The sequence below is a fragment of the Brachycentrus maculatus genome, unplaced genomic scaffold (genome assembly GCF_059751285.1).
Source record: "Brachycentrus maculatus isolate JH-2025_06_01 unplaced genomic scaffold, ASM5975128v1 h1tg000172l, whole genome shotgun sequence".
Lineage (NCBI taxonomy): Eukaryota > Metazoa > Arthropoda > Insecta > Trichoptera > Brachycentridae > Brachycentrus > Brachycentrus maculatus.
The window spans coordinates 196,509-213,640 of record NW_028280925.1 but is presented as its reverse complement, the minus strand read 5'-3'; the positions used below and the strand labels follow the sequence as shown (position 1 = coordinate 213,640).

Below are 17,132 nucleotides of genomic sequence, written 5' to 3'. Positions count from 1 at the left end.
GGTGCATGGCGTATTCGGTTTTTTTAATTAACACTTTTTAAAATATGTTCACGAATATTTTTAATTTGTCTTTTGTTCTACGGCCACTCATAATCGCTTCGAAAATGGCCGATAAACTCGACGTTCATGTAACTCGAAATTAATAAAACGCCTCAGTTAGACCAAGTCATCTGTGAATACAATAAATATAACTGGATTTGTTTGTACTATGAAGAATTGCATTTTTTTTAGTTTTATCGTTTTTATTCTCACTCTAAATCAAATTAATTTTCTATGTATGCCCCAAACATGTATAAATATATTAAGATTTAAAAAAATGTATAAATACACAATATTTTGAGTGTGTGCAAATACTTGTTCACAAATCTGGGTTTCTCCAATTAGGAGTTATTTTAGATTTTTGACATCTCTACATGGATGAAGAAGAAGAAGTCGAAAGGCGAATGTTACACGTGTGTAAAGTTATCACTTAACCAGCCTGTAACAGGTCGTAAGCCCTGTAAATGCCCAGACTTCCATATTCTTCTTCATCATTGTTGAGATGTCAATAATATGTAAATACTAATTTTAATTTGTTTTTTATTTGTCTTAATTATGAGGTCTTGTTGATATTTTTTTGGTTCAATTATGTGCTAACCAAGGAAGAAAACGTATTTTTTAATAAAAGAATTTCGTTCCTTAAGGACGAGATTTCAAACACTCAAATTGCAATGCGTTCGGCCGCGCTTGAAGCCTAGAGACGTCTCTCTGCGCTCGATTTAAAAAATAATAATATACAATGTATTAGAATGTGACATATTTTAAGAATATATATATATATATATATATATATATATATATATATATATATATATATATATATATATATATATAATCCTCATATATATATATATATATATATATATATATATATATATATATATATATATATATATCTATATATATATATATATATATATATATATTTTTTTTTTCAATATAAAAACGGTGTTTTAAGAAAATAAATCAATTACGTCATATACCTAATACCGAAATTCACAGAAAATTAAGATGCGATATATCGTATATTATTCCTCGAGCTTTCGCATTTGTTACAGTAGATTTTTTTGTTTTCCTTAATGGCTAATGAATATTCACGAGTCTGGGTATCAGGAGAACATAGGCGACCCGGAGATCCGTTCGTTACCGATTTGATTACTCATCAGAGCGGCCTAGTTTTAGTGCCTGTTCATTCATACGTCACGAGTCACTCGTCAGCGAAGGCGATGCAGCGGCTCCTCTGATTTCCGTCATAATGAGGGTCCGACAGCCTTGGGAGAGCGCCCCGCGACCCTCGGCCCCTCCTGGCACCCTGGCCCCGGCTTCATTACCGACAGGGCCCCGATTTTTTTTTATAATTTTACTTTTTTCCGCCGCCACGGCGAAAAAGCCATCAACATTGTAATGGAAAGTGGCGCCGCTCTGTCGGCCACTTCCGAAACACGCACCCGTCATAATTTTAATGCCTATTTATTTATCCTTTATAGGTTAGGTGTACCTACCGATAAAATGGTTTACCACGTTTTTAGATAACGCCGTATCGACTATTGATATGCATAGATTTGCTTCTCAACTTTATACTAATTTTTAATTTAAGTCTTACGTAACTATTATTTTTTGACATCTCATCAAAGATGAAGATGAATATGGAAGTCTGGGCATTTACGGGGCTTACGACCGTCATAGGCTGGTTTAAGTGATCACTTTACACACGTGTAACATTCACCAATTCTACCCATTATTGACAACCACACTACTCAAATTCTTGGAAGTTCTATATATATGAACCAATTTAGAAACCTTGTTCATGAATCACTAGAACTTCACTAGAGACATCTATTGGTGAGATGTAAAGAAGCTTTTTACTAAGCAGAAACTCTTATATTAGTATGTGAGATCCGAATCCTGGATTATAATCACACACATGAGAAACGCCAGAAAATACCATTTTCATTTTTATTATTAAGCTTATAATTTGACCAGATAATTTATTTACAACATTTTGAGTGTGTCCAAATACTTGTTCACAAAATCTGGATTATCTCCAATTACAGGAGTTATTTTCATATTATTTTTTGACATCTTACGTAACTAACCATCACGTCGCTTCTCCGCAGGGGTAGCGAGAAAGAATGAAACTCCACACCAACTTGTCTTTAAACACTACCTACTATTAAATAAAACGGTGTTAAAAAATGATGCGAAATGTATCGAAACGTGTAATGCAATAGATTTTAAGAAATAGTGGTATTTACTAAGTGAAATTTTAATTAAAAATGGATTTTTACGTAGTAAAGTTATAAAAATACATATCAAATGATTATCATAAGAATGTTTAAAAAAAATTAAAAACACACATTAAAAATTGGACCATTCTGTACCTTTTAACGATCAAACTGTAATATTTTGTTAGAGGAAATACATAAACTTTAAATATGATCTATGTAAATGAGTTCCGAGTCGTCTGAATCGATCCGCAGAAAATTAATAATTTATCAGTACGTCATTTCAGTTCCCAAGAAATGATTTGAATAAAGCGGAAACTCCCGATGTGATCATAATTCTTTTCTCTCAGCTAATTGCATTTATTGACTGGTCGATAGTGTTAGCTCCCAATAACGCAGGTGAAGCCTTAGAAAGTTTACCTTAATACCCTATTTCGTGATTTTAAATTGCAGCCTGTTTCTTCAAAAAACTGTAAAATGACTCAGAGACAGCGGTGAGGCATTAATAACTATAATATCTTTAATTATAATTGTTTGTGTGTGTTCAAGAAAAATAACATGTTGTTCATATTTAGCTTTGTTGAACGGGATGAATGAGGAGTGAAAATTATGCTAGTAACTATCTGTTATTTTTAAGTTTTGCTTAGTAAATACCACTATTTCTTAAAATCTACTGTGACACGTGTTTCGAAGCATTCCGCATCATTAATCAAAATGCATCAAAACGCATCATTTTCAAACACCGTATGTACATACGGTATATGAAAATGATGCGGAATGCATCGAAACACGTGTCACAATAGATTTTAAGAAATAGTGGTAATTACTAAGTAGAACTTTAATTAAAAATGGATAGATTTTACCACAAAGTAACTGTCGAATCAATTATTGAAATTGATATTTACCCGCTACAGGGCAGAAAGTGTAGTTTTTGAATTTCGATAAAAAGGTATTGTTTAATTTTTTTAAATATACTGAATATCTGTTAAATTATTTTTTACTGCTTCGGTAATTACTTAAACATCACTATTTTTGCGGAGTTATACTAATTATCAAATACACATCCAATATATTTTTTTTAAGAATATATGTATAAATAAATAATATTTTTATACATTTTTTTAACTCTATCTTTTCAAAACTAAATAATTATTTCGAAGAAAAACTTATCTTTTCAATGTAAAAACGGTGTTTGAAGAAAACAATCATTTACGTAAAATGTTACCTGGGTTTAGAGAGAAATAACTTGCTCACTTGACGAATACTGGGCCTTAAGGTGAATTTTCACGAACATAACACCATAAATTGACCATTATTCTATTATTATTTTACTGACTGTTAAACAAAGTTATTTATCAAGTTTTTTTTTAATCCATGTAAATTTCTTCCATTTTGTGTTGACTCAAATTAGGCAGGTACCCGTTCCATCTTCCATCTAACCGGCAAAAGTCCACTCGAATGGCAGTTGTCGGTCAATTAATTGGTCTATTACGAGTCAGAAGTGACGACCGCGGGGCATGGCCGGGACTAGAACTGGAACCCCGCGTCTGGTGTGCCTAGAATGTCAGCTGATTGTGATCGTTATACTCAACACTTTTATGGTTTATTCTCCACCGAGGTAATGTTGCGGTCATTAGCTGTTACCCAAATATTTTAAACTAGATAACTTATCTGGTAATCTAAATCCACCCATCTATATATATGCATGCGATCGATGTAATAATATCTAACAGAGAAGAAATATAAAATACTTTTGAATCTTTAATTCTTTTAAAATAAAAACTTATTTTTTCAATACGAAAACCGTATTTTAAGCAAAAAATTCAATGACGTCAAATTTTACCTGGGTTTAAAGAAAATTGCGCTGCGATTTATTGTATTATATATTGGGCCATAAAGGCATTAAATTTTCAAATCTCGGCAATTACTGGTGAATATTTTTGGTTCATATCCATTTCGTAGGTACGAGAATAAGTGAATTTGGTCTCACGCACGTATTTAGTAGTCAGTTTATCTTTGTCTCAGACGGAGACGGCTCCGTTCTGATAAACTCAAGGGGGATGAAGAAGATTGTGACAATCGATACTGCAACATGGGGTGGTATTCCGCCAATCAGAGCGAGGGGCGTGGCCGCCCCCTCCCCCCGTGACAGCTGGCGCGGGACACATTGTCTCCAGGGGTGAGTGTGGAAGCGGGATATCATAGACATTATTCTGCGGAGGACTCGGAGAATCATTGGCCTAACAGTTAGCAGTGACGTGCGGTGGGATTCTGCTCCCCTGGTCCCCGTTACTTTGAGATTTAAAAAAATACATATACAACATCATGACGATGCATTTAAATATAGTGCAATACTAAGTAAGGGTAGGTTAGGTACATACCTTGAAAATACAAAGCTTAATATATTTTGTACATCCTATTAGATTAGTACTGATATGTGTGATTATAAATGAGATTTCATTGACAACATATTGAGTGTGTCCAAATACTAGTTCACAAATCTATTTATCTAGTATTTGGACACACTCAAAATGTTGTTAATAAGTTATCTAGTCAAATCATAAGCTTGAATAATAAAAATGAAAATGATATTTTCTGGCGTTTCTCATGTGTGTGATTATAATCCAGGATTCGGACCTCATATACTAATATAAGAGTTTCTGCTCAATAAAAGCTTCTTTTCATCTCACCAGTAGATGTCTCTAGTGAAGTTCTAGTGATTCAAGAACAATGTTTCAAAATTGGTTCACATATATAGAGCTTCCAAGAATTTGAGTAGTGTGGTTGTCAATAATGGGCAGAATTGGTGAATATTACACGTGTGTAAAGTGATCACTTAAACCAGCCTATTACTGTCGTCAGCCCTGTAAATGCCCAGACTTCCACATTCTTCTTCTTTGATGAGATTTAAAAAAGTAATATGAGATTTCATTGAACATGTGATATATTACAGAAGTGTATAGGATACCCAAATATTTCATAGCAGGCTGCAGTGTTATCCTAATCTATTGTTAGGTAATTTGGCGAGCGTGCTTTTGCTGTTGCGGGACCGATGGTATGGAATGCTCTTCTACCAGTAGTTAGCAACAGTAAGAGTGAGATGATATGACTCCTGACCTGACCGCTTTCAAGTATTTGGCATACCTGATCATGCCAAGTTTTTCTCTAACAATATTATCTTCATTAAAGTTTTTCTCGGTCTTCCTCTGCTCTTTTTTCCAAATCATTCGCCTTATAAATATGTTTTACCGTTCTTTCCTCACTCATTAGTTTCACACGTCCATACCACCTCAAGACACCTTTCTAAATTTCATCGATAATGTTTATCTTAAGCCTTGCATTCTTTCCTTGTATCTCTAGTCAGGTAGACTATTAGTTATACTATACTATGTAGTAAATGTTAACTTCCGTATGGAACTCCTGCCTTGGTATATTATGTATATCCAAGATAAATTCCTCTTCATTTAAATCGAATCGACGCAATGTCAACCCGGTCGTAATTATATGTAGGCAGGGTGATAAATCGTCTACACCAAAAACTGTAATAGTAAATAAATAAAAGCGTGGGTTTAAATTTGAGATTCAAATAACGTGACGTGTCGTACGTCTGTAACATTGGTAAATGATATTCATCCAGAATTACAAACAGCTTCTGTGCGCATACAAATGAAGCGGGGCAGCATTGATTCAATTCCGTCGCACCAGTTAAGCGTCGTATCTCATATGAACGGAGAAAAAATGCTAAATAGTGTCCGTTTTCAAACAGTAGCTAGACAAAAAACAGGATTTTAATTGATTGTCATATAAATCACAGCCCTGATAATGAAAAACGCGAGCATATTTCAGCTTTAATGTAATCAATGGCGGTTTGGACATCCCTGGGAGATATTCGTTAATAAATAACACTTTGGGGCCGGGCGGAATAATTAATCTAGTCTTTTAGGATGAGATTAATTGTTAGGATTTTCTTGAACACATATTCATATGCCCCCGAGACTTAACACTTTCCCGCTAGAAATATACATCTCAACGATTTACATATAAAAAATAATTATAAAACATCATTTTATAATTATCAGATTATTCATCATATCGGTAGATTTCTGAGTGAGTTCTTGACTCTGGGAATCTTACTATATCTATGTCTCTTATCCTCACCTAATGGTGCATAGGGAACTGAATCGTATAGAAGCACTGTTATCTCGATCGTTAAATACAGGTGACATAAAATAAATATCAGACTGAGAAATATTTATTTTGACTCTTTTGATACTCAAACCCGGGACCTCCATGGTAACCTAGCGCGCTAACCACTACACGATGGAGGCGGTCATTCTAGCAAACTGGCTAATATTTTCCAAATGTTTTTTTTCATAGTACATAAATACCATAGTAAATTTTACCATTTCGACAGTAAATTATGTATATCAATTTTAATATAATACTCACTATTTTTGTGTAGTAAAGTATAAATATGACACAAAACAACTTTTACAGGAAAACCTATTGTTTTTTAAAAAAATTGATTGTTTGAGAACTGATCATAACAGTCTATAAAAACGATGAGTTGGGATGGAAGCTAATCTTGGAGGAGAAGAAGATATAAGATATAAAAGAAATGACTAACTAACTAACCATCACGCCGCTTCCCCGCAGGGGTAGGCAGAGAGAATAGAACGCCACACTACTCTGTCTTTGCAAACATTCTTCGCCTCTCCCACGTTCATGCATATATATCCTCATCCATACCCGCCGATTATTACGACTCCTAACCTGACCACTTTCAAGTATTTGGCATACCTGATCGTGCTATGTTTTCTCGGTCTTTCTCTGACTAATAATAATTAATAATAATTAAAAGAAATATCATACTGAATTTAATAATAATTGTGTTTTTATCAATGTCTCTAATCCCGGAAAGTGTTGAAGAGACGGGATCGCCGACGTGGGCTCGCAGATAAGACTGAAAGGACAATGAAAAGGAACAAAATTTTAGAAATGAACTGGAACATATTAACCGGAGACCGGTAGCTTTGAATATTAATAACCCCCTGAGGCTCGACCTGCCAGAGTACCTTAGGTTCGCCGTGAGAAACTCGGCGCTGTCAATACAGGGTTGCCAAAACTACACGAATAATTGACGAATCGTTGGGTAATATATCCAAAATTAAACACAGTTGGATTGAATTCTACATTGATTTATGTATATGTTAATACGTGACGCGTTTCGCCTTCTCAGGACATTATCAAACACAATTCAATATGGAATTCTACCAACTGTCTGCAGTTACAATAAATAAATTGATGAATCATTCGTAGTTGACACGTCATAGCCTGTCTTACAGTCTGATGTTTTAAAAAACCTTATCTTGGCGTTTCTTATTCTGTCTCGTAGACTCTTGCCTGATATGCTTCTTAGAGTCTTCATTTCTGACACTCTAAGCGCGTTTTTTGTGCCAACGGTGTCCACTCTACTTTCGATCCCATACGTCACAGAATGGGTCGCACACAAATTTTGTAAATCTTGATTTTGCCGCCGAACTTCATCTCAGGATTTTTTCATACAGAATTTTTCGGGCAACCTGAGGTGGATGAAATTTATATATGAATGTTTATTGTCATATTCTTTGTTTATTCTGTTGGGACAGCCCTGAACGGGAGTTCGGTTTTATGATTTACGAACATACAGCCAATCAGCAGAAGATTATGTGAGTTAATATCTGTCGGTGTACCGAAAACTTGAGAAAATATTAATTGGTATATCGATTGATTTTTCTAAAACTCTTGTCCTCCGGGTATACTTTATATATTTTCCTCAATATTCAGGTAAACGGAGCTTGAAACACCTGCATACATTTTGTGGTAGTGGTCAGTTTGTGGAAAAACTATTATAATTTTCGAGGAAGACTTCATTTAATCATCAATGAATGTGCTGTCGTTTTGAATCCTACTCAAAAACATTTTCGACATTTCAACAGATGATAAAGAATGTGGCATTTAAGTCTGGGTATTTGCAGGGCTTATTACCAGCCACAGGCTGGTAATAAGCCCTGCAAATAAGTGATCGCTTTATACACGTGCAACATTCGCCGTTCTACTCATGATCGACAACCACACTGCTCAAATTTTCTAGATATATTGATCAAACTCAATTTTTTTTAAATTACGAAATATGTATATCATTAATCTCATGTCAATGAACATGTGAGCTCACTAGAACCATCTGTGGTTGGATTGAGAAAGCATTAATTTAGCAGAGACCCTTTTATCTGGATGTATGCAAGAAGGATTTTAGGATCGGTTTGGAAACCGGATGATTTTTGAACTAAGAAACGCCTGTTATTTTAATCACAAAATTTGACTGTACCTATCCAAATACTACTCTAAATACGACCGTCATAGGCTGGTTTAAGAGATCACTTTAAATACGTGTAAAATTCACCAATTCTACCCATCATTGACAACACACTTCTCAAATTCTTGGAAGATCTACTCGTATATACAAATGATATAATTTCGAATAATTTTGTTTGAATTACTAGAATTTCACTAGAAACATCTATTTGTGAAAATGCTGTTAGTAAATTAACTGAATTATTAGCTAAAATAATGCAATTTACATCGAAAGAAAATATAAATACATTGAGTGCAGATTATTTAGAAATATAGTAAAAGACCTGTTTCATTTGATTTTGTTCTGTATACCTGTTGGTTATCAGCATCCGATTAATTGATCTCCGCCGCACCCCGTTTCGCCAGTCATCCCTTATTATATTAATGTGTAAATGACTTCTGTATTTGATTTGAGCGCCGCGGCTCCTTTTGTTCGGAGGTTGCTATGAAATCGATTATTTTTTTGTTCGCCGAACAGCGATTCTAAATAATTCGAGAGGGCTTTTAAATTTTATTACCTCATCCTTCTGCGCGGGTGACTGTTGGAAATTCAACCTTTTGACGAAAAAAATCCTTTATAAATATGTTTCATTATATTATTATAACTAACTAATCGTCATGCTGCCTCCCCGCTGGATTAGGCAGAGAGAATAGAACGCCACACCAATATATCTTTGCAAACAATATTCGCCTTATCCAGATTCATACATCTTCTATGCATAACCGTCGATTATTCTGGCTCTTTGACCTAACCACTTTCAAGTGCTTAAAATACTTGATCATGCGAAGTTTTCCCCGGTCTTTCTCTGTTTCTATCCCTAACTACATTCGCCTCGTTTTACTCTTTCCGCACTCAGTTGTGCATAGGGCACTGCATCAAATTAATACAAATTTAAGATCATAAATGTTATGAATTCAGGTGACCAGTCTTATTCTTCACTCATTTGATTCACATGCCCAAACCATCTCAACGCGCCTTTCTTAATTTTATCGATAATGCTTATCTTATCCTTGCATTCTTTTCTTATATCACCATTTGAACATCTGTCTTACAATGTTTTGCCGCACATTCGTCTGAGGGATCGCATTTCGACTGCATTCCGTCTACATTTATCCTTATTTTGCTTATCTTCACTCTTCACTCCCACACATCAGGGTTGAAACCAAGACCTAAATATATGTACCTACATAGGTATTAACATACATATCGCTCACTCCTTTCAAGAACGTCATAAATCAAAAATCGTCAATTTTCAGTTGTGCATGTTTTCGGAATGCCCAGAAAATGTACTATATCCCAGCAAAAGAGGCATATTTATAACCCAATATTTACCCGCTACACGGCAGAAAGTGTTGTTTTTGCATTTCGAAGAAATTGTATTGTTTATTTATTTTTTTAAATTTACTTAATATTTTTCAAATGGAGAAAAAACTTTCTGGTTTTACCTAAAATGAACTGTTGCACAGTAAAAAGTTCAATTAGTGGCTAGTAATTAATTTTTAATAAATTGTATTATATTTTTAAACTTTAAAAACGTTCTCCTGAAAAATCAACTTTTTTGATTTATGACGTTCTTGAAAGGAGTGAGCGATATGTTAACATATAATACTTATTTGTATGCACATATGTAGATTTACAATTTTTTGGCATTATTAGATAGTACTTAAAGCAATAAAAAACAAATCGCTTGTTTTTTTATACACTAAAAACATTAACAAATGAAAATCACCATATCGGTCATCTCTACAGTACGTCACCAAATGTCTCAGATATCACGAATGCGGCTTACTTATTCCTGCTTCCGCCCAACATCCGGTCCAGCAAGAGTGGGCGGGGCCATCAGATTGCTTCCGGTTGCTCTCGAGTCACCCTTGAGTATTCCACCCTCTCATCTACCCAGAGACATCTTATTGGGTCCATCCTATGAAAATGAAAAGTCAAATTATTCAGGATGTTTGAAGTGTGTCCAAATTTTTACTCGCTTATCCTGGTTTTTGACGCTATATATACGTTATTTTTTACTATATATCAAGATATTTTTATTGATATTTCAATATATATGAAGAAGAAGAAGAATTGGAAGTCTGGGCTTTCGACCTAGCTGGTTTATGTGACCACTTTACATACTGTGATTGACAACCACACCTCTCAAATTTCTTAAATATGCTTCAAAAGTGAATTGTCCCAAGATGACAAGCTATTGAAATTATTTATCTAACTTCCTTTTCTTACACACACAATGGTGCACTGCACAAGGGTACTGCATCAAATTGATGCATTATTAAGCTGATCGTAAATTGTATAAAGGCAAGGTGACCAGCCTTACGTTTCAGGTACCAGTCTAGGGTGATAAAATAAATGATAAAGGGAAAAAAACTTTCATTGATTGATCCTGCACTCACTTTGTGGTAATAACTATCCATTTTTAATACATACTTTTCTTGTGAAATTCAATTATTTATTAAAACTGATTGTGCCATTTGTTTCGATGCAGTCCGCGTCATTTTCAAACATTTGTATGCATCGAAAAACGTGTGACAATAGATTTTAGAAATAGTGGTATATTTAATAAGGAAAATTTGAGTTAATAAAAGTAAAAAATGCTTTTAATTTGACCCCCCTGGGAATCGAACCGGAACGTCTAGCATGGTAGCCAAATGCGGTAAACACCTACACTATGGAGACGAACAACTACCTAGAATCTATGTATGAAGTCACATATGTGTATTAACATTCAGTGAACACATACGTGTTTTCAATGTCGAGATAAACGCCGTAAATTGGTTTTAACTGCAAAAACGTGATGTTTCTCAGTTTTTTATTCGATGTGCCTAATTGGATGAGATAATAATTTTTTCTGCGCCTCAATCTGGCCTCGTTAAAAAGGCGAATTCGGCTTCGTCTCAAATTGCTTTCTTTCAAATGATTTCTCCTGGTGCCATCCGAGCAATTTGGACCAATTTCTGGTGAAGTTCTCTCCCAAGGGACAGGACGAAATTGCGCAAACTTCCTATTAATCACGGAATCAAATTATGCGGGGACCGTCTCTCTGTCGGGCCCTCCTAGGGCCCCATTAAGTAAGGGCCCAGACGGCAATTTCCTGGGCCTCCCGAGTCTTGTAATAATTATTTCTTTATTGTGGCTACCTGAGCGCTGATGATCCGCAGATCCGAGTGGCAAAATATCAACCGAAAAGGAAACTGCTTCGCTTTTACCACACATACTTTCGTACTGTTTATACATACATATATAGGGTCCGCCAAATAACATTTTTTTTTTGAAAATGGGGCGCAAAACATCGAGTGTAGCTTCGGCTGTGTGGCACGTAGCGCCGTCCTGTTGAAACCAAATGTTGCCAATATCCTCCTCTTCAATTTTTGTGAACAAAAATCCGTTCAACATGGCCCGATAACGATCGCTATTGACTAACGGCCACACTTGCTCATTTTCAAAGAAAAATGGCCCAATTATGCCTCTGGACCAAAATCCGCACCAAACAGTGACTCGTTTTGGGTGTACCGGCTTTTCAATGTATGTGTGCGGGTTTTTGTGCCCCAAATACGACAATTTTGCTTGTTTACATACCCGCCAAGATCAAAATGAGCTTCATCCGAAAAGATGATTTTTTTGGCAAAATCGGCATCTTCTGTAAGTCGAATGTCGCAATATTTCCCAGCGTTGTTCAAGCGTATACACAACCATATTCGCTCAGCGGAAGGATAAAACTAATTATCTGTCAAATCAGACATGAGCTAAGTGTTACCATTCACGAAATAAGCACTAGTTGAAAAAAAAAACTTTAGATGGCGGACCCTATACGATAAATATATTGTATGTAAACAAAAGCATTATCGATAGAACTTTGCACCATTGTGGTGGGGATAAAATTTTGAGAAGAAGAAAATTTAAATTAAAAATCAATTAATTTTATCGATATTATAGAGTCCTGGTTCCAACCCTAATGTATGGAAGTGAAAAATGGAGTTGGCAAAAGAAGGATGTAAGTAGACTGAATGCAGTCAAAATGCAATCTCTCAGAAGAATGTGCGACAAAACAATGTACAATAAATGTTTGAATAGTGAAATAAGGAAGGGATGCGAAGCTGAGACAAGCATTATCAATACAATTAAGAAAGGTGTTTTGAGATGGTTTGGGCGTGTGAAACGAATGAGTGAAAAAAGAATAGTAAAATAAATTTATGAGCAAATGTGGTTGATAATAGAAGCAGATAAAGACCAAGGAAAACTTGCATGATATCTGACCACTTTCAAGTATAATAGTATTTCAAATACTTCAGAAAGTGGTCAGGTCGAAGTCGGATTATTCGGCGGGTATGTATGAGGGAATGCATAAATGTGGAAGTGGCGAAGAATGTTTTCAGAGACAGTAGTTTGACCTTTTATTATTTCTGCCTACCCCTGCGGTGAAGCGACGTGACGTGAGGCACTCTGTAATCAAATCAACATGTTCAATTAACTTTTTGGCAGCCCTGATTTGAACTTTTCTGTATGGATAATATATTTGCATTTCTTGTAAGGGAAAACATTGTGCATTATGCGTTGTAATTTAGGTATTTCCCCCTAAAAGGCATACCTAATGAGTTAATTCATTATTTGAGTTAGGAGAACGCGGTATTTGCCCACTCACCTTCTGGTGGAGTTGCTCAGTGGCCGTTTTTGTACCACCCTAACGATTTCCTGTCCGATTGCCAAAATGTAATCGATTCCCGGCCGGAGCGCCACAAAAACCGCCAGCGTTTTTTATTAACTCTATGATGAGCTTTTGTAGTCGTTAACCTTCTCGGGGGGAAGCTTACCGAATCTCTTTTAAATAACCGCTTAATTTTCATTGATAAATAGACCGCCTTTAGTGGCGGCCACTCCGTCCTTCCTAACAATAGGTCTCCGAGAACCATTAGCGCCGAAACGCATCTTCAGAATCAACAAAGTCTCGGGAGATGGCAGACAGAACTAATACGATAATAGGAAAATTAATATTAGACACTTAGGTTAGTCTCCCCGCGATTTAAAGACTATTTCGTTTTTTTACAATGGTCATTATTGACCGACGCATTTTGTGAAACTTCATTCAACAAATTATACCCAAGATCGTCAATTCATTATTATTACGAACGAGTATAAGTATATAACTCGGTACTAATCGAAAAATTGGTTTGTCCACAGGAACACCCCAGCCTGCGAGGAACGCCCCTGGCGATGCTGGCGGCCCAGTGCAACAAGCTGTCCAGCAAGTCTCCCCCGCCGCTGGCAGACGCCGCCGTAGGAAAGGGATTCCACCCTTGGAAGAAAAGCCCGCAGGGGGGCTCGCCGGGCCCCGCGTCCGGCGCGAGGACGGCGCCGCCCGCCTCCTCCGCGCCCTGCTACTCGCGCCCGCCCACCTCGTGCGCCGCGCCCTCGGCCGCGTACGGCGGCGACCTCTACTTTCCCGGGGGCGGCGGGGCTGACCACCAGCTGCTCGGCAAGGTGGAGCCCCACGGGCTCGGCTCCGTGTACTCCAGACACCCGTACGAGGCGTGGCCCTTCAACGCCGTGGCGGGGGGCGCGCACCACGGCGTGCTCAAGGGGGGCGACGTGAACGCGGGCGCCGGCTGGTGGGACGTGCACGGCGCCGCCGGAGGCTGGCTTGACGTGGGCGGAGCGGCCAACATGCACGCCGCGCAGATGGCCGCCAACTACGCGGCCGGCTCCGACTACTCGTCGCTCGGCCACTCGCTGGGCGGCAACTCGGCGCACCACCTGCTGTCCTCGGGGCAGCACCTGCTACAGGACACGTATAAGTCCATGCTGCCGGCGCAGGGCTTCGGGCTGCACTCGGCGGCGCCCGCGCCCGCGCCTGCGCTGCCGCCCGCGCCCTCGCCGCGCTCGCAGCGCCGCTACACGGGGCGCGCCACGTGCGACTGCCCCAACTGCCAGGAGGCGGAGCGTCTGGGCCCGGCCGGCGTGCACCTGCGCAAGAAGAACATCCACAGCTGCCACATCCCGGGCTGCGGGAAGGTGTACGGCAAGACATCCCACCTCAAGGCGCATCTGCGCTGGCACACCGGCGAGCGCCCTTTCGTGTGCAACTGGCTGTTCTGCGGCAAGAGGTTCACCAGGTCGGACGAGCTGCAGCGGCACCTGCGCACGCACACGGGGGAGAAGCGGTTCGCCTGCCCCGTGTGCAACAAGCGCTTCATGCGGTCCGACCACCTCGCCAAGCACGTCAAGACCCACAACGGGGGCGGCAGCAAGAAGGGCTCGAGCGAGTCCTGCAGCGACAGCGAGGAGAACAGCCAGGGCGAGCTGGGCAGCCCGGGCGCGGGCCCCGGGGTGCCGGGGGCGCGCGGGCGCTCGCCGGCGCCGGGCCTGGAGCTGGCGGCGCTGGCGGGGCTGGACGTGAAGCCGCCGGGGCTGGCGTGAGCCCGGTGGGGGCCGGCGCTGCTCTACCCGCAGTACCGCCCCTAGCCGCCCCCCCGCGCTACCTGCCCCCGCCCTACCCGCAGCCGCCCTTCTACTACCCCTTCCTCTAGGCGGGAGGGACAAACTGACCAACCGCTGACGAATATTTGTGATTTTAGTGTTTTTTGTACATATAGAAAAAACCTTACATATCAAATACAAAATCTAGTGAATGACTATCTACCTATTGAATTTTGAGTGATTAATATATCGCGGGAGTGACTATTAACGAATCTCGCTGTCGGAGATATAAATAATAAAGATTTATGTAAAATATGGAGCTAGTACATATAACGGTGGTGATTAAATTATTTAATTCCCCCTTAATCCGGGGGTGTAACACGTACAATGAATACAACACTTACTATAAGTCGAGAGCTACTTAATTTTGATTTGTAAATAATAAACTAATTTAAGGGAAAGCGATCAATATTCTGTGATTTTCTAATCAGCTAACAATTTGATCCCTGAGACATGTCCGGTTGTTAATAAATAATATTATATTAATCAAATATTAATTTTCTATTCTAAATTTTATTAGTTTTGCAACGCTGCGCAGGTCTATAGATTCTTGTACAATATTATTATATAAATTTATTAAATATTATGTCTATTAAACGTATATCTATTTCACAGATATAAGTATATAAAGAATTAAAAATGTATTGTATAATTTTACGCTTTTGTGAAAAAATCATTTATATTATTAAAGATGAAAACCTTCATTGAAAATACAGTCGTTTCTTTACATCCATGTTACTCCCTTTTCCTATATACAGTACAAACGTATAAACATATATATAAAGATAATAAAATAAAAACAAAAAGGTCATCTTTTCCATAGAAAAAAATAAAAATTAGCTAATAAATGTCAACAAATGGTATCATTTATTGATTTGATATTAACTTTGTGGAAAAAATATGATTTTTTAATATAAATATAAAACGGTTGTATTAGGCCACTTTTTGAGATAATTAAAATAAACACGACTAGTATGGAGGACTACAGATGTTCTCATTAACAGGTCAAAATATTTACAAACTAAAAAGTTTATATTTTCACATGGTGATGAGAACATTTGTAGTTCTCAAAACTAGTCGTGTTTACAATAATATACTCAAAAAGCGGTCTACAAGTGTTTGATTTTTATATTTAATTCAACAGATGCTAAGCGAAGATATGTGTATACACATTTATCGCTCATGCATAGTAAATTCATCATATTTGGTCCATCTCCGTAGTGTAATGGTAAGCGCGTTTATTTACCATACCGAAAAGATCCCGGGTTCGATTCTCAGGGAGGTCAAAAAAAAGATTGTGATTTTTGCTCTCATAATTACTTAATATCATCCTGAAATGGTACCAGAAGAGCAGGACTGATTACCTTGACGATCAAGATAACACTGTATCGCAACAATGCAGTATCCTATTCATCATTGCATGCGGATAAGAGTAAGAAGAAAAAGAAGGTATGGTAAGTATTATCCATCCACCTCTGTAGTGAATGGTCAGTACGCTTGGCTACTGTACTGGAAGTCCTGGGTTCGATTCCCAAGGGGGTGTCAAGTAAATATAAGTGATTTTTCACTCTAATATTTATTAAATATTACCCTGGACTGGTGTCTGAAGCGGAAGATTGATCACCTTTCCTCCATGTGTTATCGATCAAGATAACATTAAATTAATGATGTAGTGCCCTATGCACCATTGGGTGTGGATGAGGGTTTTAAGAGTATAAAGAAGAAGGTTATTTACCGAATTCATTTGACATTTTGACAAAACGTTACAATTAAATACGTGAATGTTTGATGTACCTTTTTTACCGCAATGGCAGCGCCATCTATTGAACATAACAGCAACATGCCCAATACTTAAAATTGCTCATGGCGGACAGCGCATTTCTTGACAACTGCTAAAATATAGTACAAGTATAGGTATACCCACAAGCATTCTGAAATTAAACATGTTTAAAATCTACGCTGTTTCCTTTTTTCTTTTTCATTAAGCCAGATTG

The 17,132-nt window shown here is 37.9% G+C and overlaps 1 protein-coding gene across 3 annotated transcripts in view; it reads left to right on the top strand.

The window, feature by feature from the left end:
- Nucleotides 1-15,834, top strand: part of Sp1 (transcription factor Sp8) — an 82,744-nt gene extending 66,910 nt beyond the window's left edge. For 2 of the 3 annotated variants that reach the window (XM_088262028.1, XM_088262027.1), the window contains one exon: nt 13,843-15,834. In XM_088262028.1, coding sequence (XP_088118154.1) covers nt 13,843-15,078 — 1,236 coding nt within the window. In that variant the 3' untranslated portion in view covers nt 15,079-15,834. The remainder of the gene's footprint in view (nt 1-13,842) is intronic. The other variant, XM_088262029.1, reaches the window with a different exon arrangement.
- The last annotated feature ends 1,298 nt before the right edge of the window (nt 15,835-17,132 follow it).